Source organism: Sciurus carolinensis, chromosome 3, assembly GCF_902686445.1.
Source record: "Sciurus carolinensis chromosome 3, mSciCar1.2, whole genome shotgun sequence".
NCBI classification, from domain to species: domain Eukaryota; kingdom Metazoa; phylum Chordata; class Mammalia; order Rodentia; family Sciuridae; genus Sciurus; species Sciurus carolinensis.
Window position 1 is genome coordinate 953,347 of NC_062215.1, and position 21,167 is coordinate 974,513.

General features: G+C 66.1%; 2 protein-coding genes across 7 annotated transcripts in view; both read left to right on the forward strand.

Annotated features, from left to right (window-relative positions):
- Window positions 1–1,554, forward strand: part of Ccdc57 (coiled-coil domain containing 57) — an 88,601-nt gene extending 87,047 nt beyond the window's left edge. For all 5 annotated transcript variants that reach the window (XM_047546596.1, XM_047546599.1, XM_047546597.1 and 2 more), the window contains exon 19: window positions 27–1,554. In XM_047546596.1, the coding sequence (XP_047402552.1) occupies window positions 27–229 (203 nt within the window). In that variant the 3' untranslated portion in view covers window positions 230–1,554. The remainder of the gene's footprint in view (window positions 1–26) is intronic.
- A 1,650-nt stretch (window positions 1,555–3,204) lies between these two features.
- Window positions 3,205–20,786, forward strand: Fasn (fatty acid synthase). Of its 2 annotated transcripts, XM_047544226.1 has the most exons (44): window positions 3,205–3,556; window positions 4,830–4,965; window positions 5,454–5,606; window positions 6,793–6,966; window positions 7,112–7,312; window positions 7,504–7,626; window positions 7,842–7,957; window positions 8,032–8,166; window positions 9,219–9,681; window positions 9,777–9,964; window positions 10,282–10,471; window positions 10,807–10,901; window positions 11,127–11,261; window positions 11,332–11,535; window positions 11,643–11,758; window positions 11,978–12,150; window positions 12,227–12,418; window positions 12,486–12,566; window positions 12,645–12,821; window positions 12,925–13,104; window positions 13,180–13,383; window positions 13,659–13,954; window positions 14,331–14,717; window positions 14,800–14,964; window positions 15,046–15,164; window positions 15,258–15,412; window positions 15,510–15,713; window positions 15,827–15,977; window positions 16,062–16,240; window positions 16,314–16,433; window positions 16,517–16,639; window positions 16,719–16,942; window positions 17,020–17,221; window positions 17,310–17,461; window positions 17,539–17,630; window positions 17,710–17,861; window positions 17,941–18,186; window positions 18,413–18,601; window positions 18,718–18,948; window positions 19,050–19,264; window positions 19,362–19,460; window positions 19,542–19,793; window positions 19,862–19,978; window positions 20,107–20,786. In XM_047544226.1, the coding sequence occupies exons 2-44, from the start codon at window positions 4,839–4,841 to the stop codon at window positions 20,110–20,112; spliced, it is 7,503 nt and encodes a 2,500-aa protein (XP_047400182.1). In that variant the 5' UTR covers window positions 3,205–3,556; window positions 4,830–4,838; the 3' UTR covers window positions 20,113–20,786. The 2 variants fall into 2 exon arrangements, with proteins under 2 accessions (XP_047400182.1, XP_047400181.1); XM_047544225.1 differs by having other exon boundaries at window positions 3,210–3,556; window positions 19,862–20,786.
- Window positions 20,787–21,167: the final 381 nt, after the last annotated feature.

Here is a 21,167-nt window from a genome sequence, read left to right on the forward strand (position 1 = left end):
ATCTTGCTCCCTTTACCTACCCACAGAACTGCCTGCATCACCAGTGCCCCACAGTCTCCGGGAAGCTGACGGGAGCCCCATCAAGATGCATGTGGCCTTTGCAATCAAAGGGAGGAAGATGGCAGCTCGGTCAAAGGCCAAGCCCACCAGACCCTCCAAGTTTCATCCTGCAAGACCTAAAAGTTGCCAGCAGCCCCCCAGGATCCGCAACTACAACTGGAAAGACTGACTTCCTCGGCCTCCTACAAATCGGCCCTCACAGCAGCCTCCCTGGGGCCTGCGCTTCCGCCTCCATGTGGCATGTAGCATGTGGCGGAAGGGCTGTGAGCTACAGGGCAGGCTCCCAAGGGCCAGAGTCGGCCTCTGAGCCATTAAAGCCAGGTGCCTCCCTCCACACTGCACGGCTGGCAGAGTCGTCTGTCTGTCCTGCTTGAGAAATGTGGTACTGGTGTCACAGAGTGAGCCTGGCCTGGCCTCGGTCACCTGCCTGTGCCACCACCATGCTGCCCATTGGCAGGCCGTGTGGACTTCCCCAAAGCCCAGTGGAGTGCAGAACAGAACACTCACCAGAAAAGCCAGCGTCCCTGAGGGGGCCATGCAAGGGTGCTCCCAGGAGGACCCCTCCAAAGGGGTGTGGAGAACACAGCTCCAAGCAGGCCCAAACCTGGACCCAGATGGCACCCTTTCATTCATGTTGGGGTGCTCACTGGTGCTGGTGGGTGGCGGGGGTCACCAAGCAGTGGGTCCCCCTCATCATCAGCAGCAAAGCCTCTGCAGTGGGATGTTCAGATCAGGCCTGTGCCCGGGACGAGACACGCATGTCCACTCTGTTATTCCAAGTGCCACAGGAACACACACTCCACCAAAAACCCTGTCCCAGTGTCACCCCGGTGTGACCTCAGCCTGCTGCCACGCAGACTCATCCTGTGGCCAGGCCACGGCCACAGCCATGCAGAGCACTCCCCCAGGCTCCTGGGCCTTTTCCCCAACACCCGTGCCTGGCCTTGCCCTACCCGGAGCAGAGGTGCCCTTGAGCTGCCCCTTCTGAACCAGGCAGAATGATACTATGGGAGGTCCATGGGCAAGGCTGCCCCAGCCCTCACTTGCTGTGTGACCTCGACAAGCCATGTGATCTGCGGCTTCAGTCTACACCCATGTTAAAACATGGATGGTGAGTTCTCCCTGCCTGGCACACAGTGTTTGGCCTGGACAAGGAGCTTGGGAAGCCCACAATGGCGGTGTGGCCCGAGATGCAGGCTGAGATCACAGACGAGGTCAGAATGGCAGATAACTGCCAGTCCACCCTGTGGCTCACTGTTGGCATCACTCCTTCAGGTGTACACAGCAAGGGTCCCCCTGCACACACCGGTTCCTGGGGTCACGGCAGTGCAGGCCGTCCCAGTGTTCCAAGCAGCAGCAAACTGCCAGGAGCAGTGTGCACACTGTGATCCCAGCAACTCCAGAGGCTGAGGCAGGAGGATTGCAAGTTCAAGGCCAACCTCAGCAAGTTAAATAGCCAGACCCTGTCTCGAAATGAAAACAGAAAGGGTTGGGGTGTAGCTCAGTGGTTGACCACTCCTGGGTTCATCCCCAGTACCAAATAAATAAAAATAAAAAGGGCTGGGAATGTGCCTCAGTGGTAGAGTGCTTGCCTAGTATGTGTGAGGCCCTGGGTTCAGTCTCCAGTAATGAAAAACAAAACAGCAGCAGCTCTCGCCAGGGTAGGGAAGGGTGAGTCCTGCACTCCCATGTTAAGGTCACATGGCCCTGAGGTGAGGCTTTGCCCCTGACTTGCTGTGACTGAAAAAGTGGGTGGCAATGCTGCTTTTCAGAGCCTGAGTCCCTAGTGGCCCTCGAGGACAAGCCCAGGCTCGGGTTCAGTGTAACTATACTGAGGTCATAGCCCCATCACCTGAGCACCTGCAGGCTGAGAGGCAGAGCTCTGCTGACCACTGGAGGGTCAGCACACTACCAGGGAGGCATGAGTCTGACACCCTCCAATGCACCCAGAGCCGGTGTTTGCAGGGTCCCATTTGGCACCCAAACCAGAAAAGAACGGGGGAGAGGGGTGGTGCAGGTAAAGCCCCTGGAGTGAGGACAGCAATCCAGCATGGGACCTGGGGTCCTATGCCCTCCTCTGGGTGGGAGGTGGGGGCGGTCAGAGTAGTTGGGCCCCCGGTGGACCCTGGGACATAGGGGCAGCACGGGGTGAACTCAGAGAGGCTCAGCGTGTGGATTACATGCAGCAGTCAGACCCCCGCCCCCGCCGTGTGCTGACCTCCAAGGTCCCTACGGAGCCAACTTCGGCATACAGCCCCTGAGTGCCCAGGGACGCCCATGACGAAGGCGCCAGGGATTGCCGGGGTGCACCGGCGTCGAAAGTGATTTCAGGAAAGCGATGAAGCTGTCCCGGCAAGAGCCAACACTGCCAGGGACTACCAGGGCCCAGTGGCCCGTGGGCCCCTGCTGTGTCCAGGCCGGCTGCGGTCTTCCTGGACTCCAGGAGACCCCGATCCTGGGGCCATCTCTTTTTTCGTTTTGGTTTTTTTTTTCCCGAAAGTTCCGTAACCCTTTGAGCAGAGGAGTCACTAGGTAGTGAGAGGGAGCTGGAAGCGCGCAGCCTCCAGGAAGCCAGGCAGCGCCTCCTTTGTTCCCACCACTCTGAACCCGCTGGGGTCCGGCGGGCCCCTAGCCAGCCGGCCGCGCCCCGCCCCCGCGCTGGCTCTGGGGCGGCGAGTGCGCCCGCGTCCCTGTCCCACGGGCGGCCTCCAGGGAGGACGGTGGGCGCCCCGGGGCGGCCGCGCCGCGGTGACCGGCAATAACCCCGCCCGCGGCGCCCTGGGCCGGGGTCAACGACCGCGCTAGCGCCTCGGCCCGCGCCGCGCAGCGCGGCCAGCCGCGGGTCCATCACCCTATCGCCTAGCAACGCCCACTCGCGCGCCGCTATTGGACGGACGCGAGCGGTTCCCGCGTCCGATTGGCCGTCGCGGCGGCGCAGGCCACGCCCCCAGCTCCGCGCGCGCACGGCGGCAGCGGGGTCCCGGCGGTGCGAGCCGCGGGAACGCGGGCCGGTGCCTCGGGTTGGGCTGTCTGCGCTGGCCCGGCGTGGCCCCCGTAGTGCCCGGTTAGTCCCAGTGTGAACTAAGCACGCCGTCCCGCCCGGAGCGGCGGCACATGCGGCGGGCGGAGCTGGACGCTGGGGTGGGCGCCGGCCCGACCCGCGCGCTGCGCCCCGCGCCGGGAGGGAGCCAGAGCGGAAGCGGAGGGGCGCGCGCCCGCACAAGCCGGGCGGGGGGCGGCGCGCGCGGGCATCACCCCACCGGCGGCGGCGCGCCGGGTCCCGGGGCGCAGCCCCGACGCTCATTGGCCTGGGCGGCGCAGCCAAGCTGTCAGCCCATGTGGCGTGGCCGCGCGGGGATGGCCGCGGTTTAAATAGCGCCGGCGCGGCCTAGAGGGAGCCAGAGAGACCACAGCGGCGCCCGCTCCGCTCCGCCCGCCATACTCGCTGCCCGCCGCCCGCCGCCGACGCCTCCGCCGCCGCTACCGCCCGGTCCAGGTACGCGGCGCTCCGCGGGGCTCGGGGCCGGGCGGGGGACCGCGCGGCGGCGACGGCTGCGGCCCTCTCCTCGGCCCCGGGCGGCCGGCGGGCCGGGCGCTGGCCGGGAACCTCCGCGCCCACAAAGGCTCAGCCGGGCCGGCATGCGCTCCCACCCGCCGGGGCCCGGGGCAGTCCGCCGGGTCGGGCCTCTGGGCTGGGAGGACGCGGGCCGGGCGGCGGCCGGCGGGCCCACGGGCCGGCTGGCTGCCGTCACGTGGCCCGCGGGTTGCGGGAGGTAAGGCGCCGCGGGCCTGCAGGCGGCCCGCGTGGATGCGGCGAGGGCGGGCGCCGGAGTCTTCACTCGCGCCGGGGGCCCACTGCGGGGCGCGGGCGCAGGCCGCAGGAGGCTGGGGGAGGCCCTGGGTGAGCAGGAGGCCCCGCGCCTCGGCGGAAGTTGCCGGACCAGCCCGGCGTGGCTCCTCGCCCTGTCCCCTCGCCTTCAGGGAGCAGGGACTCTCCGGGCTGGAACCCTGACTGCGGGCTTATGGGCAGGTGTTTCAGGAACTTGGATTCTAGGCAAAACCCACTGCTGCCCCGGCCTGGGCAGAGTCCTGAGGCCTCACCTGCCCAGCATCTGGCAGGAGTGGTGCTCCAGGTTGGATCCTGCTGGAAGACCCGTCCTACAGGGGCCACCTTTACCCCATTTTCTCCAGGCCTTGGCATCCACAGTGCCCAGGCCTGTCCCCCTTGGTTCCCTCCCAGTCCTGGCATCTTCTGGGCTGCCCTGGGCAGCGGCCAGCCCCCACCCCCAGCACAAGGGCAGCACCATCTTCCCAGGGGCCTGGGTGAGCATCCTCACTAGGTTGTCCAGACCCAGGTTTACTGCTGGCTCCCTGGAGGGTCACCTTTCTCTGCACTCAACTTCCCTGACTGGCCCTGCCCGGGTGGAGCTTGCAGGGCTTCTGCTGACTGCCAGGGGTGGGGAATCAGGGCAGCATAGCATGGTGGGGTCACCCCAGGTCAGGCTTCTGGACCAAGGGGTCAGGGCTTCTGAGGTGGCAGGCCAGTGCTGAGGCCCAGGAACACCCAGAATACCCAGCAGAGAGGTGAGGGCGGGGCCTGGGTCGAGGTTTCCACAATGGGGCTTTCTGAGCCCATCCTCAGGCAGGCACTGGCGGGGGTGAGGAGCAGCACAGGGCAGGACGGGTCTCACCAAGGACACATTGTGCCGCATGAGACCCTGGGGGCTGTGTGTGCTGAGGTGAGCCGACCTAGTATGGGCCCTCCACAGAAAGGAGCCATGGAGGAGGTAGTGATTGCTGGTATGTCGGGGAAGTTGCCAGAGTCAGAGAACCTGCAGGAGTTCTGGGCCAACCTCATTGGCGGTGTGGACATGGTCACAGACAACGATCGGCAGTGGAAGGCAGGTGAGTAGCTGCAGGCCCCAGCCAAAGGAGGGTGCTCCAGCCTATGCCTCAGGCTCTTCCAGACTGGGCCTGTGGACTTCGCCCTTCCTGGGTCGGCTGCTGCTGGGGTCCTGCATCCAAGGTCCCAGAGCCAGGGGACCAGGCCCTTCTGGCCACGCTGCCTCTGCCCGTGCCCTACACCAACAGCACCAGGTGCTCAGGGAGGCTGGTTCAGCTCCCTCACGCCCCGTGGGCTCTTCCACAAAGCAGCTCTACCTGATGGACGGGTGTGAGTCAGCATGGTGGGACTGGCCTGGCCAGCCTCAGGACAGGCAGACCCCCCGGGGTCAAAGGAAGCCACAAGAACGGTTCCCGCCCACCCACTGGAGTGTTCTGGAGGGTTCTTCCTTAGAGATGGGCTGGGGGCAGCAGCTCCCTGGTCCCCCTGGCTCCAGGCACCTGACAGCCACAGATGCCTCCACAGGGACGAGAGCTCTCACTGTCCACAGGGCTCTACGGCCTGCCCAGGCGGTCTGGCAAGCTGAAGGACCTGTCCAGGTTCGATGCCGCCTTCTTTGGAGTCCACCCCAAGCAGGCGCACACAATGGACCCCCAGCTTCGACTGCTGCTGGAGGTCACCTATGAGGCCATCGTGGACGGAGGTGGGTGGAGGGGTGCTGTTGGCCACTCTGGGGGTCCGCAGTAGAAGAACCTGCCTCCCAGGTCCTCGCTACCTCTGCAGTGACCAGGGCTGGGGCTGCTCAGCTGGCACTTGCCCCAGCACCACAGAAAAGGGGAGGAAAAAGCAAAGTGAGAGCCACGTCTGTCTTGGCTCTGCGCACCTGGAGTGCGGAGGAGAGCGGCACGAGCTGCCTTCTGCCCTGATTGGGGGCCAAGGACTCGGGAGGCGGGGGCCCCTGGGCAGGTCGCAGTTTCACAACCCACACCAGCAGTGGCCCAGGTGTGCCCTGTTGCCCCAGTTTCCTCACTCCTGGTGTCTGGCTGGTCTTGAGGGCGGGGCTGACAGAGCAGGTAGCTCTGGCCAAGGAGGGGCTCCGTCTCCTGCCAGGGCCTCAGCCCCGTGCCTCTGTATCCCTGCCCCTCAGTGTAGGCCCTGGGCAGCCTCAGCCTGGCCTCGACTTGGAGAGGGCGAGGGGCCCTGCCTGCTGGTGTGCAGGGTGAGCCCAGCAGCTGTCTCCAGGCCCTGGGCCTACTGCTCGTGGCATGGACTTGTCCCCAGTAGGCAGAGCTTGTAGGTTGGTTGGGGTGAGCTTTAGGCCACTAGTTGCTGGCTAGCCCCAGAGCCCAGGACAGGACCCCTCTGCATGGGCTTCAGCAGTGGTGGAGGCCCTTGCCTAGGCTTTTCCCACTGTCCAGGCCCATCTTGACGGCCTTGCACAGTTCCCTGGGGGATGTCCAGCCTCCCTTTTTCCCAGTCTGGACACTCAGCCTTTGTCTCCCTGCTGCTCCTTATCTCAGCCTGTCCCAGGGCAGACTGCCCTTGGAGCTGGGGTGCCCATTGGCCAGTGGGTTTTTCAGACCCGCCAGTGATACCAAGGGCCAAGGGAGTTGCCTGGAGACAATGCTGTCCACTGTCCTTCTTGTGGCTGCCTCTGGCTGCCGCCTGACCTAGACCTTGGGGATCCGCCTGCCCCATTTCCTCTGTGACCTGGTTCTTATTCTCACCCAACTTGGGCTGGCTGCCCGCCTCAAGCAGCCCCACCTCCTCAGTAGGACACCTCGCCCCACTTGAGTCCCAGGGAGCCCCTCATTCCGAACCTGCCAGGCCGAGGGCTGGACCTCCACCCACAGAGCTGGGAGGGCTGGTCTCACTGCTGCTTCTGACAGGCATCAACCCGGCTTCGCTGAGAGGGACGCACACTGGTGTCTGGGTGGGTGTGAGTGGCTCAGAGGCATCGGAGGCCCTCAGCCGAGATCCTGAAACACTCTTGGGCTACAGCATGGTAGGCTGCCAGCGTGCAATGATGGCCAACCGGCTCTCCTTCTTCTTTGACTTCAGAGGTGGGTTTCTGCCTGGCCCGTTAAGGGTGGTGGGTTCCCTGCCCTGGGTCTCTTGTCTCCCCCACGTGCTATTTAGAGACCCAGCGGGCCTGGGAGGCGGGCTTCTGATCTGGAACCCCACACCACCTCATGCCCCTGCCCACAGGGCCCAGCATCGCCCTGGACACGGCCTGCTCCTCCAGCCTGATGGCACTGCACTGTGCCTACCAGGCGATCCGCAGTGGGGAGTGCCCTGCTGCCCTCGTGGGTGGCATCAACGTGCTGCTGAAGCCCAACACGTCCGTGCAGTTCATGAAGCTGGGCATGCTCAGCCCAGAGGGCACATGCAAGTCCTTCGATGACTCAGGTGGGGATAGTAGGAGGGCCCAGGTAAGGGTCTCCCTGGCCTCTCTGGCCAGCAGAGCCCTTGGAGTCTAAGGGCAGGCAGGCAGTGGGACACAGTTCCCCTTCCGTGCCTCCCATGCCATCTGCCAAGCCGACGTTCCCTGTGGAGCCTGGGCTAGGCCAGGCCTCAACCCAGGTGCCACTTTGCCGCAGGAAACGGGTATTGTCGCTCGGAGGCTGTGGTAGCAATTCTGCTGACCAAGAAGTCCCTGGCCCGGCGGACATATGCCACCATCCTGAGTACTGGCACCAACACGGACGGCTACAAGGAGCAGGGTGGGTATGCTGAAGGCAGAGTGCACGCTGAGAGGGCTGGTCGCACGCACACCTGCCCTGCCTCCCGGCCGGGCAGCACAAGCCCCAGGAGCCTGAGGGCTGGTGGCATGCTGGCCCTGGGGCCTCGGGGCTTCTGGCTGGAGTTGGTGTCCAGGCCTCTAGCCCATTAGTGTAGAGGCCTGGAGGCTGCCGAGCTGACGCACATCTCCACGCAGGTGTGACCTTCCCCTCCGGAGAAGCCCAGGAGCAGCTCCTCCACTCCCTCTACCAGATGGCCGGGGTGGCCCCTGACTCCCTTGAGTACATCGAGGCCCATGGCACAGGCACCAAGGTGAAGGCCCCACCCAGCCCCACCCCCACTGGAGTGGTCCCTGGTCGCAGCCTTGACTCTTTGTGCCCCCACAGGTGGGAGACCCTCAGGAGCTGAATGGAATCGTCCGAGCCCTGTGCACTTCCCGCCGGGACCCTTTGCTGATTGGGTCCACCAAGTCCAACATGGGACACCCCGAGCCCGCCTCAGGGCTCGCAGCCCTGGCCAAGGTTCGTGGCTAGACTTCAGGAGTGGCCTCTGTTCCCTGGGCATTCATGCACTGCGGCCTCCAGACCCACATTGTGCCCCTTCCCCGAAGCTGTGCTGCACGCTGGTTGTGGCAGGAGAGGTTGGGCCTGGCCTGCTGGGGCCATGCCTGTGGTTGATGGGCTATTGGGCTGGATTGGCAGGTGGACACACTCCCCTGACCAGCTGCTTCTGCAGGGGGCCTGATTGAGGGCCAAGAGCCATCATGCCAGGACAGGTGGGTGTCTGCTCCGGGACACTCGCACCCACGCTGTGGTTCGGCACGCCAGCCTGCAGGACCCAGGGCCCTGGCTTCCAGCCTGAGGCCTGGCTACAGGTTTTGTGTCCTGGAGTCCAGCCCATCAACCTGGTGTCTCCATCAGGTGGGGTGGGGACACTGACTCAGAGGTGGAGGGTCTGGTACCTGCACTGCAGCTCAAGTGGCCACGTGGAAGTCATGGGCGCCTGTGCAGGGGCAGGTCTAGCTTAGGGGACAGTTCTACGCCTGGTTCCCTGAGTAGATAACCTGCATTTTAAAAAACATTTTGGTATAGATGCTGGGGCCGTGGCTTAGTGCCTAGCTGGTGTGAGACACTGGGTTTGGGTGTATGAATACATGAATAAAAATAAAGGTCCATCAACAACTAAAAATATTATTTTAAAAAACTTTGGTACAGGGGATTGAATGAACCAGGGGTGCTTGGTTTAAAGCCAGCCTCAGCAATTTAGTGAGGCTGTAAGTAACTTAGCAAGACCCTGTCTGTAAATAAAATGCAAACTAAGGGCTGGGATGTGGTTGAGTGCCTCTGGGTTCAATTCCCAGTACCTTCCCCCCACAAAAAAATGTGAACGCAGGGACACTTGATCTCTGAGCCACATCTCCAGCCCTTTTATCTTTTATTTTGAGACAGGGCCTCACCAAGTCGCTTAGGGCCTCCCCATGTTGCTGAGGGTGGTTTTGAACTTGCGATCCTCTTTCTTTGGCCTCCCATGTTGTTGGGATCACCTGCCTACCAACCACATGCTCTGGTTACAGGTGCTGCTGTCCCTGGAGCATGGGATTTGGGCCCCCAACCTGCATTTCCACAGCCCCAACTCAGAGATCCCAGCTCTGCAAGATGGGCGGTTACAGGTGGTGGACCGGCCCTTGCCCATCCGCGGTGGCAACGTGGGCATCAACTCCTTTGGCTTCGGAGGCGCCAACGTGCATGTCATTCTCCAGCCCAACACACAGCTGCCCCCTGGTCCTACCCGCCCTGCCCCTCTGCCCCGCCTTCTGCAGGCCAGTGGGCGCACCACAGAAGCCGTGCAGAGCCTGCTGGACCAGGGCTGCCAGCACAGCCAGGACGTGGCCTTCGTGAGCATGCTCAACAGCATCGCATCCACCCCCGTGATGGCCATGCCCTTCAGGGGCTACGCCTTGCTGGGCGTTGAGGGTGGAGGCCAGGAAGTGCAGCAGGTGCCCCCTGGGCAGCGCCCACTCTGGTTCGTCTGCTCAGGTGGGTCCAGCCCTGTACCTCCGGCAGTCTTGTGGGCCCGCCCCTTTGGAGAGGGTGGGCGTGTGGCAGCATGACCTGCTGTGCTCTCTGGACAGGCATGGGCACTCAGTGGTGCAGGATGGGGCTGAGCCTCATGCGTCTGGACAGCTTCCGCAACTCCATCCTGCGCTCCGACGAGGCAGTGAAGCCGTTTGGGCTGAAGGTGTCGGACCTGCTCCTGAGCACGGAGGAGAACACCTTCGACGACATCATCCATGCCTTCGTGAGCCTCACGGCCATCCAGGTGAGCATGGCTCCCACGCCAGGTCCCAAACCACAGAGCCTCCCAGGGAGCTGCGCCTGTCTGTGGGGTGCCCTTTACTGGGCAGAGCATTTGCCGGGCCGCGTCTGGGGGGAGAAGGTGCTTCCTGAGGCTCCTGACATCAGGCAGAGGGTACCTAGAGCTAGAGGGTACCTAGAGGGTGTGCTAGGGCTTCTGGCACCAGATGTGCTTCTCACTAGGTGACCTGGCCTGGGGGGCCAGGGAGCTGCCCTGCCCAGCCAGACTTGGATCAGCCCAGCAGCCCAGGGTGGGTATGACGTGGTCTGTCCCCACGCTAGATTGCTCTCCTGGACTTGCTGACATCCATGGGCCTGAGACCGGACGGCATCGTGGGACACTCCCTGGGGGAAGTGGCCTGTGGCTATGCTGATGGCTGCCTCTCCCAGGAGGAGGCTGTGCTCTCTGCCTACTGGAGAGGCCAGTGCATCAAGGAGGCCCACCTACCGGCGGGCTCCATGGCAGCTGTGGGTAGGTGTCAGCTGTGCCGCCTTCACAGGGGCCCAGGACTCCCTGGGAGGGCTGCTGTCCTGGCACCTCTGAAAGGGAAGACACAGCTGTCCCTGGGCGCCCGAGCCACGGGTCTGAGCTACACCTGCGTGGCAAAGAGGACACCCAGGGACAGTGTGGGCTCCGGGCAGCCCCGGCCTGAGGCCCTGGGCTCTCAGGTGTCGGCTCTGAATTGCCACCTGGTCCCGCTCCCTCCTCCTCCCCATGACAACAGTTGCAGGTGCCACGGGAGGGGTGTGGCCAGGGCTGTGGTGGGACGGCCCGTGGCTGCCATCTGAGGCCAGCTCTGCTCGCAGGCCTGTCCTGGGAGGAGTCTAGACAGCGGTGCCCTGCTGGCGTAGTGCCCGCTTGCCACAACTCTGAGGACACAGTGACCATCTCGGGACCTCAGGTGGGCTGCGTGGTTGTGGGGTAGGACTTCTGTCTCCCAAGCGTTGTGTCTATCAGGGTCACGCTGGCCTGACAGTAAAGGCCTCGGCCCCACCAGCCTCTGAAGGGCATTTTCCCCAGACTCCCTGCCTCCACCTGCTCTGAGCCCAAGCTGGGTAGACAGCATGGGGGGTGCTGCCCAGGAGAGCCAGCCCAGGGCCCCCGTGACCATCGCCCTGGCCCCCAGGCTGCGGTGAGCGAGTTTGTGGAGCGGCTGAAGCAGGAAGGTGTGTTTGCCAAGGAGGTGCGGACGGGCGGCATCGCCTTCCACTCCTACTACATGGAGGCCATCGCCCCTGCGCTGCTGCAGGCCCTCAAGCAGGTGGGTGCCGGCCACGCAGGCCCGGAGCACTGGCGGCCCCAGGCTCGTGCTGACCCCGTTCCCGTGGCAGGTGATCCGAGAGCCGAAGCCCCGCTCTGCCCGCTGGCTCAGCACCTCCATCCCAGAGGCCCAGTGGCAGGGCAGCCTGGCCCGCACGTCCTCCCCCGAGTACAGCGTCAACAACCTGGTGAGCCCCGTGCTGTTCCAGGAGGCCCTGCGGCACGTCCCCGAGAACGCCGTGGTGCTGGAGATCGCACCCCACGCCCTGCTGCAGGTGTGTGCCGGCTGCTCTGGGGAGGGCGGCCTGCTGGCCACAGCAGTCACTGCAAGGCAGGGGGCCTGGCAGTCCCAGGCGTGCCAGCCTCCTTGCCCTGCCCCCAGGCTGTGCTGAAGCGGGGCCTGAAGCCCACCTGCACCGTCCTCCCGCTGATGAAGAAGGGCCACCCCGACAACCTGCAGTTCTTCCTCACCAGCATCGGCAAGCTGCACCTGGCAGGGTGGGTCTCCCTCCTGGCCCACTCCCCAGGGGCCGGGCACCATGCTGCCCTCAGATAGCCCCTGAGATGTGGCGGGCAGGACCAGTGCTGTGGCCGTGTCCAGGCTCTGGCCCTTGCTGTGCCCAGCTTGGCCGTCTTGGAATCCTGGGGAGGTTGAAATGGGCTGCAGGCTTCTGCACCCCAAGAAGTGTGCCACCCACTCCCCTCTCCCCACGCCAGCATCGACGTCAACCCTGACGCCTTGTTCCCGCCTGTGGCCCTCCCGGCTCCCCGGGGAACCCCCCTCATCTCCCCCCTGATCAAGTGGGACCACAGCCAGGCCTGGGACGTCCCGGCCATGGAGCACTTCCCCAGCGGGTCCAGCTCCGCCTCTGCCACCGTCTACAACGTTGGTAAGCGAGGAGTGACCGGGCAGTGGGCTCCTTCCTGGGTGTGTGGGCATGTGCTGAGGCTTGTGCCCACCTGCAGACACCAGTCCCGAGTCTCCCGACCACTACCTGCTGGACCACTGCATAGATGGCCGTGCCCTCTTCCCCGCCACTGGCTACCTGTGCCTGGTCTGGAGGACGCTGGCCCACCGCCTGGGCATGCCTCTGGAGCAGGTGCCCGTGGTGTTCGAGGACGTGACGCTGCACCAGGCCACTATCCTCCCCCGGTCAGGTGAGCATGCTCCGGGTTGGGGTGCCCCGGGGAGGGTCCCAGCGGCTCTGACCCAGCTGCCCCACAGGGACTGTACCCCTGGAGGTGCGGCTGCTGGAGGCGTCCTGTGCCTTCGAGATAGCGCAGAACGGCAACCTGATCGTGACCGGTGAGTGGTGCCCGGCCAGGCCTGGGGGACCCAGCCAGCTCCACCCCGTGCTCAGGCCTGTTGCCTCCCCGTCCACAGGGAAGGCCTACCAGTGGGAGGACCCTGACCCCAAGCTCTTCGACCCCCCGGAAGACCTGGGCACTACGGAGCCCACACCCTTCCACCTGACCCAGGCAGACATCTATAAGGAGTTGCGGCTGCACGGCTACGACTACGGCCCCCACTTCCAGGGCATCCTTGAAGCCACTCTCCAAGGTGGGCAAGGGCAGCAGGGCCAACAGGAGTGGAGGGCCTGTGGGCTCAGGAGGTGGTCCCAGGGCAGACAAGGCCCAGCAGGCTGACCAGCCCCCCTATACAGGCAACTCGGGCAAGCTGCTCTGGAAGGACAACTGGGTGACCTTCCTGGACACAGCACTGCAGATGTCCATCCTGAGCTCAGGCCATCGCAGCCTGCGCCTGCCCACCCGCATCACCGCCATGCGCATCGACCCTGCCACCCACCTGCAGAAGGTCTATGCGCTGCGGGGCGAGACCCAAGGTAGCCCTGGCCAGCGGCCCTCCCCCACCCGGGGGTCCCCAGCCAGCCGCCTGTCCTCACCGCTGTGTCCCGCAGTGGCCGACGTGGTGGTGAGCCGCCCTCTGAACAGCATGGTGGCTGGCGGTGTCCACATGATGCAGCTGCACACCTCGGTGGCCCCCCGGCGCCAGCAGGAGCAGATGGTCCCCACCCTGGAGAGATTCTGCTTCACGCCCCACGTGCAGACAGGCTGCCTGTCCCAGAGCCCCCAGCTGCAGGAGGAGCTGCAGCTCTGTAAGGGTGAGGCCTGCTCCCTGCTGACCCTCCGCCTCCCAGCGGGAGCACAGCCCAGGCTGGCCCCTGCTGCTGTGCTCCAGGAGTCCACCCACTGCGATAGGCTGGGCCATGTCCTGGGCCACTGGGCCCACCCTCTGTGGACTGGCCACACCAAGCAGCCTCCCCCGCTTCCCCCAGCCAGACCCTGGTCCTCTGTCTGCTCCTCCACTGGCAGGTCAGGCAGTGGGTCCTAGGAGGTGGCCAGGGACTCAGAGAACACTGACCTGTCTTCTCCCCAGGGCTGACACAGGCACTGCAGACCAGGGCCACCCAGCCAGGGCTGAAGACGCCGGTGCCTGGGCTGGACGGGGCCCGGGAGCCCCCACAGCAGGGGCTGCCTCGGCTGCTGGCCGCTGCCTACCACTCACAGCTCAACGGGAACTTGCAGCAGGAGCTGGGCCAGGCACTGGTGCAGGAGAGGGCCCTGCTGCCCGAGGACCCCCTGCTCAGTGGCCTCCTTGACTCTGTAGCGCTCAAGGCCTGCGTGGACACAGCCCTGGAGAACTTGTCCAGCCTCAAGATGAAGGTGGTGGAGGTAGGCTCAGGGCAGGGCAGGGGACACAGGGCTACACACCCTGACATTGAGGCAGGGTCACCCCAGCTGCTAGGGTCTAGTGCTCTGCTCGGCCTGAAATGTGGGAAAACCCAACCCCACCAGAGAGCAGGAGGAAGCGGTGTTGGGAGAAGGGGCCCAATGCTCGTCTGCAAATGGCCTGTCCAGTTCCTGCAGCTGCCCTGGGAGACTGAGCTCCAGGGGCGTCACGGACAGGGACTCCGGGAAGGTCAGACAGCTGCCTGTGGGTGCCTCCTGGCTGGCACTGCCTACAAGCGGACTGGCCCCAGGACACTCCTCCCCACTGTGGCTGTGGACTGGCCCGCGTGGCTGACCCAGGAGGCCGTCCCTCCCACAGGTGCTGGCTGGCGACGGACACCTGTACTCGCGCATCCCGCCCCTGCTCAACACCCAGCCCATGCTGCAGCTGGACTACACAGCCACCGACCGCCAGGCCCAGGCGCTGGAGGCTGCCGGGTCCTTACTGCAGCAGTATGAGGTCGCGCAGGGCCAGTGGGACCCCGCGGACCCTGCCCCCAGCAGCCTGAGCATGGCCGACCTGCTGGTGTGCAACTGTGCTGTGGCCTCCCTGGGGGACCCGGCCTTGGCCCTTGGAAACATGGCAGCTGCCCTCAAGGAGGGCGGCTTCCTGCTGCTCCATGCCGTGCTCCGAGGGCACGCCCTTGGGGACACCCTGGCCTCACTCAGCTCAGAGCCGCAGCATGGGCCCAGCCTCCTGAGCCAGGTGCCACTGCTGGGTGCTTGGGGCGGGCTGGGCGGGCAGGCAGGGCACTGGGTATGCTGGGCGCTGACACCCCCCTACACAGGAGGAGTGGGAGAGTCTATTCTCCAAGACGGCCCTGCACCTCGTGGGCCTGAGGAAGTCCTTCTACGGCTCCGTGCTCTTCCTGTGCCGCCGGCCCTCCACACAGGACAGCCCGCTCTTCCTGCCTGTGGAGGACACCAGCTTCCAATGGGTGGACTCCCTGAAGGTCAGGCCTGGGACTGGCATCCTTCCCTGCATGGCAGCACACCGTGGGACCTTCCTGGAGGCTGACTCTTTTGTCCTACAGGGCATTCTGGCCGAGTCCTCCTCTCAGCCTGTGTGGCTGATGGCCACTAGCTGCCCCACCTCGGGAGTGGTGGGCTTGGTGAACTGTCTCCGCAAAGAGCCTGGCGGGCACCGGATCCGGTAGGAGAGATGCCCTCCAGCTCTGCCCCGCCCTGCCCTGCCCTGCCCCACCCGCCCGCGGTTTCCTCACTCACCACCTCTGTCCACCCACAGGTGCATCCTGCTGTCCAACCTCAGTAGCGCGTCCCCCATCCCTGCGGTGGACCCCGGGTCCACAGAGCTGCAGAAGGTGCTGCGTGGTGACCTGGTGATGAACGTGTACCGAGACGGAGCCTGGGGCGCGTTTCGCCACTTCCCACTGGAGCAGGGTGAGCCTGGCCCCACGCCCCTGTCCCTGCCCGGCCAGGCAGGAGGGGAGGACCCTGGCCGGCTGGGCCCTGCTGCAGCCCTGCTTCTGGTCCCCAGACAAGCCCGAGGAGCAGACGAGGCACGCCTTCGTGAACGTCCTCACCCGGGGGGACCTCTCCTCCATCCGCTGGGTCTGCTCCCCGCTGAGGCACGCACAGCCCAGCAGCCCCGGGATGCAGCTCTGCACCGTCTACTACGCCTCGCTCAACTTCCGAGACATCATGCTGGCCACGGGCAAGCTGTCCCCTGACTCCATCCCAGGTGCCCAGGGAGATGGCCTGGGGTGGGCTGGGCAGGCCCAGGAAGGAGAGGGCTCCTCGCAACCCTGCTGGGAGGGCAGCCCCCTGACAGGAGGTTGTGCTGTCTGCCCCCAGGGAAGTGGACCCACCAGAACTGCATGCTAGGCATGGAGTTCTCAGGCCGCGACGCCCGTGGCCAGCGCGTGATGGGGCTGGTGCCTTCTGAAGGCCTGGCCACCTCCGTCCTGGTGTCCTCCAGCTTCCTCTGGGATGTGCCCTCTGACTGGTGAGTGGGTTGGGCCGCATGTCCGAGCCCCAAGACACGGCGACTGGTGGCTGGGCCCTAGCTGACCCTCCGCCACATCCACAGGACCCTGGAGGAGGCGGCTTCCGTGCCCGTCGTCTACACCACTGCCTACTACGCGCTGGTGGTGCGCGGGCGCATTCAGCGCGGAGAGTCGGTGCTCATCCACTCAGGCTCTGGAGGCGTGGGCCAGGCTGCCATCACCATCGCCCTCAGCATGGGCTGCCGCGTCTTCACCACCGTGGGTAAGGCGCGGGCCTCGGGGGCACCCGGCCTGCCGGGACCTGGCCGTGCAGCTCACCAGCATCTCTGCCCCAGGCTCAGCCGAGAAGCGGGCCTACCTGCAGGCCAGGTTCCCGCAGCTGGGGGACGCCAGCTTCGCCAACTCCCGGGATACGTCCTTCGAGCAGCACGTGCTGCGGCACACGGACGGGAGAGGTGAGCCCCTGCCCGCACGCCCTCCTCGCCCCAGGCCAGCGAGTGCCCCACCTGCCCAGTGCCTGAGAGCTGGTCCCTCGCAGGTGTCGACCTGGTCCTGAACTCCCTGGCGGAGGAGAAGCTGCAGGCCAGCGTGCGCTGCCTGGCCAAGCATGGCCGCTTCCTGGAGATCGGCAAATTCGACCTTTCCAACAACCACCCTCTGGGTGAGGCCTGCAGCCACGGGCGGGTGGGGGCGGGGGCTCTGGACGGGCCAGGGCCGTGAACAGTGTGTCCCTGCCCCAGGCATGGCCATCTTTCTGAAGAACGTCACCTTCCACGGGATCCTGCTGGACGCGCTCTTCGATGAGGCGGGCACCAGCTGGCAGGAGGTGGCGGATCTGCTGCGGACGGGCATCCGCGAGGGGGTGGTGCAGCCCCTCAAGCGCACCGTCTTCACCAGGGCCCAGGTGGAGCACGCCTTCCGCTACATGGCGCAGGGCAAGCATATCGGCAAGGTCATCGTGCAGGTGAGGGCAGCCTGCGCCCAGCCGGGACCTGGGCCTGGACCCCGGGCGGCGGCTGAGCCGGGCTGCTTGGGTCCCAGGTGCAGGAGGAGGAGCGGGAGGCGCTGCTGCCGCGGCCACAGCCCACCCTGATGGTGGCCGTCTCCAAGACCTTCTGCCCCGCCCACAAGAGCTACGTCATCGCGGGCGGCCTGGGTGGCTTCGGCCTTGAGCTCGCCCAGTGGCTGGTGACACGGGGGGCCCAGAAGCTCGTGTTGACCTCACGCTCTGGGATCCGCACAGGTGAGGAGGCGGAGCCAGCCTCGGCAGGGAGGGCACGCGGGCAGGGGTTGGGCGTGCGCCCTGCCACCGCCCCTTGGCTGTCCCACAGGCTTCCAGGCCAAGCACGTCGGTGAGTGGCGGCGCCAGGGCGTCCAGGTGCTGGTGTCCTCCAGCGACGCCAGCTCACTGGAGGGGGCCCGAGCCCTGGTCTCGGAGGCTGCGCAGCTGGGGCCCATCGGAGGCGTCTTCAACCTGGCCATGGTGAGGGAGGGCCGCACCGGGCAGCCTGGGGGGCCGGGCCCAGGACAGCAGCAGGTGCTGAGGGCGCCTTCCCCCAGGTCTTGCGCGACGCCATGCTGGAGAACCAGACCCCGGAGCTCTTCCAGGACGTCAGCAAGCCCAAGTACAGTGGCACCCTGAACCTGGACAGGTCGGCCGGCCCTCTATCCCGAGGGGCGGGTGGGGTCCTGCACGTGAGGGCTGGCAGAGAGTGACGGGGGTGTCCACAGGGTGACCCGGGAAGCCTGCCCCGAACTGGACTACTTTGTGGCCTTTTCCTCCGTGAGCTGCGGTCGCGGCAACGCTGGCCAGAGCAACTACGGCTTCGCCAACTCCACCATGGAGCGCATCTGTGAGCAGCGCCGGCACGACGGCCTCCCAGGTGCGCCCCTGCCCGCGTCTTCCCGGGGCCCCCACCCGGCCCTTGCCCCCGGCCCCCACCCACCAGCCCCTGCCCACAGGCCTCGCCGTGCAGTGGGGCGCCATCGGAGACGTGGGCATCGTCCTGGAGGCAATGGGCACCAACGACACCGTGGTGGGCGGCACGCTGCCCCAGCGCATCACCTCCTGCATGGAGGTGCTGGACCTCTTCCTGAGCCAGCCCCACGCCGTCCTGAGCAGCTTCGTGCTGGCGGAGAAGAAGGCCCTGGCCCGCAGCAACGCCGAGGGCCAGCAGGACCTGCTGACCGCCGTGGCACACATCCTGGGTGAGCACCCCCTGCAGAGACCTGCTCTGGAGGCCCTGACCCAGTGGAGTCCGCCTAAGCCTGGTCTCCCTATCGGCGGAAGGGCGTGTCGCTGAGGGTCAGACGGCTGGAACTGCTGCGGCCATGCCTCGGGCTTGGGGGACACACTGCCCAGCTGCAAGCCTCCGCGCCCCTGGCCGGCCAGCACACACCCTTCCCAGGTCACACCCAGATGCCTCCCTCACAGGCATCCGAGATCTGGCTGGGGTCAACCTGGACAGCTCACTGGCTGACCTGGGCCTGGACTCGCTCATGGGCGTGGAGGTGCGCCAGATGCTGGAGCGGGAGCGGGACCTGGTGCTCTCCCTGCGCGAGGTGCGGCAGCTCACGCTGCGGAGGCTGCAGGCGCTGTCCTCCAGGGCCCACGCCGCCACTGGTGCGTCTGGGGCCGCGCGCTGGGACCGGGAGGGGCCCGGCACAGGGTCGGTGCAGCCCACTGGCATGCCGAGAGCCCGTGTCAGGCCAGCCCCGCATCTGCCCCTGTCCTCACAGAGGTAGCGTCCTCCAAATCCAAGGCAAATAGCCCAGCCTGGCAGAAGGCCCAGCTGGACATGAGCACCCTGCTGGTGAACCCTGAGGGCCCCACCCTGACGCGGCTCAACTCGGTGCAGAGCCCCGAGCGGCCCCTGTTCCTGGTGCACCCCATCGAGGGCTCCACCACCGTATTCCACAGCCTGGCCGCCAAGCTCAGCGTGCCCACCTACGGCCTGCAGTGCACCCGAGGTACGCCCCCTACTCCCCTGGGTCGGGCCGGGCCGGGCAGCGCTCACTGCCGCAGCCCCCACTTCCCTGCCCCTGCTGAGTGCTTGCTGCTGCCCTTCCAGCTGCCCCCCTGGACAGCATCCAGAGCCTAGCCGCCTACTACATCGACTGTATCAAGCAAGTGCAGCCCGAGGGGCCCTACCGGGTGGCCGGCTACTCCTATGGGGCCTGTGTGGCCTTCGAGATGTGCTCCCAGCTGCAGGCCCAGCAAGGCCCGGCCCCCCACAGCCTCTTCCTGTTCGACGGCTCCCACACTTACGTGGTGGCCTACACCCAGGTGAGAGCTGCCCCACCCTGAGCCCGGGCTTCCCGCGCTGTCCCCTGGTGGGTCCCGGCCACCGCAGAGCGCCCGCTGCAGCAGCCCCTCCCCACAGAGCTATCGGGCAAAGATGACCCCCGGCTGCGAGGCGGAGGCCGAGGCGGAGGCCATGTGCTTCTTCGTGCAGCAGTTCACGGACGTGGAGCACAGCAAGGTGGGTGGGCAGGCCTGGGCACCGGGAGGAGACGCCCAGGGCCTGGGCCCAGGCCGCGCCCGCTCAGCGCCCACCCCGCAGGTGCTGGAGGCCCTGCTGCGGCTGGAGGGTCTGGAAGAGCGCGTGGCCGCCGCGGTGGACCTCATTGCCAGGAGCCACCAGGGCCTGGACCTGCAGGAGCTGAGCTTCGCGGCCCGCTCCTTCTACCACAAGCTGCGCGCCGCCGAGAGCTACAGGCCGAGGGCCAAGTACCACGGCAACGTGACGCTGCTGCGGGCCAAGACGGGCGGCGCCTACGGGGAGGACCTGGGCTCCGACTACAACCTCTCCCAGGTGAGCAGCGGGCACCCGGCCCACCCGAGCTGGCGGGCAGGGCAGCCCCCTAACGGCCGCCCCCGCAGGTGTGTGACGGGAAGGTGTCGGTGCATGTCATCGAGGGTGACCACCGCACGCTGCTGGAGGGCAGCGGCCTGGAGTCCATCATCAGCATCATCCACAGCTCCCTGGCCGAGCCGCGCGTGAGTGTCCGGGAGGGCTAGCCCACCTGTCCTCGCCCCACCACACGGTGCACGGGCCGCTGGGGAGGGTCCTGCCGGTGGGACTCCGCCCGCGGCCCAGCCCCACCACCTCCCCTGGTGGCTGCTAGGAGTAGGACCATCACACGTGCCCGCCTGGCACCTCCCGGACCAGCAGGGGGACCCAGAGCCGCTGACTCGGAGACACCTGATCTGTGAAGAGCCAGCGGGCGGCAGGAGCCGGCCGAGCCTTCTGCACGTGGGGTCTGCCACGCTGGCCGGGTAGCCGTTTCTCCACTCAGAGTCCATATTTATTGTGTTGCTGGGAAAGACCCCCGGCTCGCCCCCACTCTGGAGATGGCAGGAGCCGCTCGGGCAGACTTCTGGGGTGCGCCAGACCACTCTGTCCTCTGTGCACATAGGGGGCTGCCCAGGCCTGCTGGCTGGAGACCTCACGCCAGCTTCTGCTCCTCCTGCCCAGCACAGGGCAGGGCATGGGGAGGGCAGGACCCCCAGGGAACAAGGACTCCAGCAGGTGCAGTAGCCTGTGGCCCCCAGGCCCAGGGTCCCCAGCACCCCCGGCTGCACCCATGATGCAGGGCCAGCCTCATGGCCCTGCGGACCGGACCGTGCCGGGCACCAGCGCTTTGCTTTACCGAGAGGACTCAGATGGCTGCTTGGACATTGGAGTTGTGACTGTCCGCCTACGGAACCGTGTCTGGATCTTGTTCATTTTTATACCAACTTGGTAGATGCTGCTCTTGACCTCCTGTCACCCGAGTCCCCACATTAAACTGCACATGAGCGCTGACCTGTCGGATCTCTCTGCTCCCTGACCCATACTGCAGTTCAGCCCCAGCCTGCTGAGGGCGCGCCCCAGCTCTGCGAGGTCCCCGCGCAGCCCGCACGCTGCAGCCGGCTGGGGGGCGGGGTGGGGTGCGGCCGGGCACAGCCCAGGAGCAGACCCAGGGAGGCGGGCAGAGCCCTGCAGACTCCCCGGAGCGACCGATGGCCGACACTGGCCCCTACAAAGCACGGCCAGCAGCAATGCCGGGCCAGTCACCTGAGGGGCTGCCCTGAGCAGCCACAGCCGGGTGGGGGTGGGTGGAGAGGCCCCTGGAGCCAGGGCAGTGCACCCAGGTAGAGCCAGGACGGGCGGGCCGAGACGCTGACACGGAAAGGGAGTGCTCCC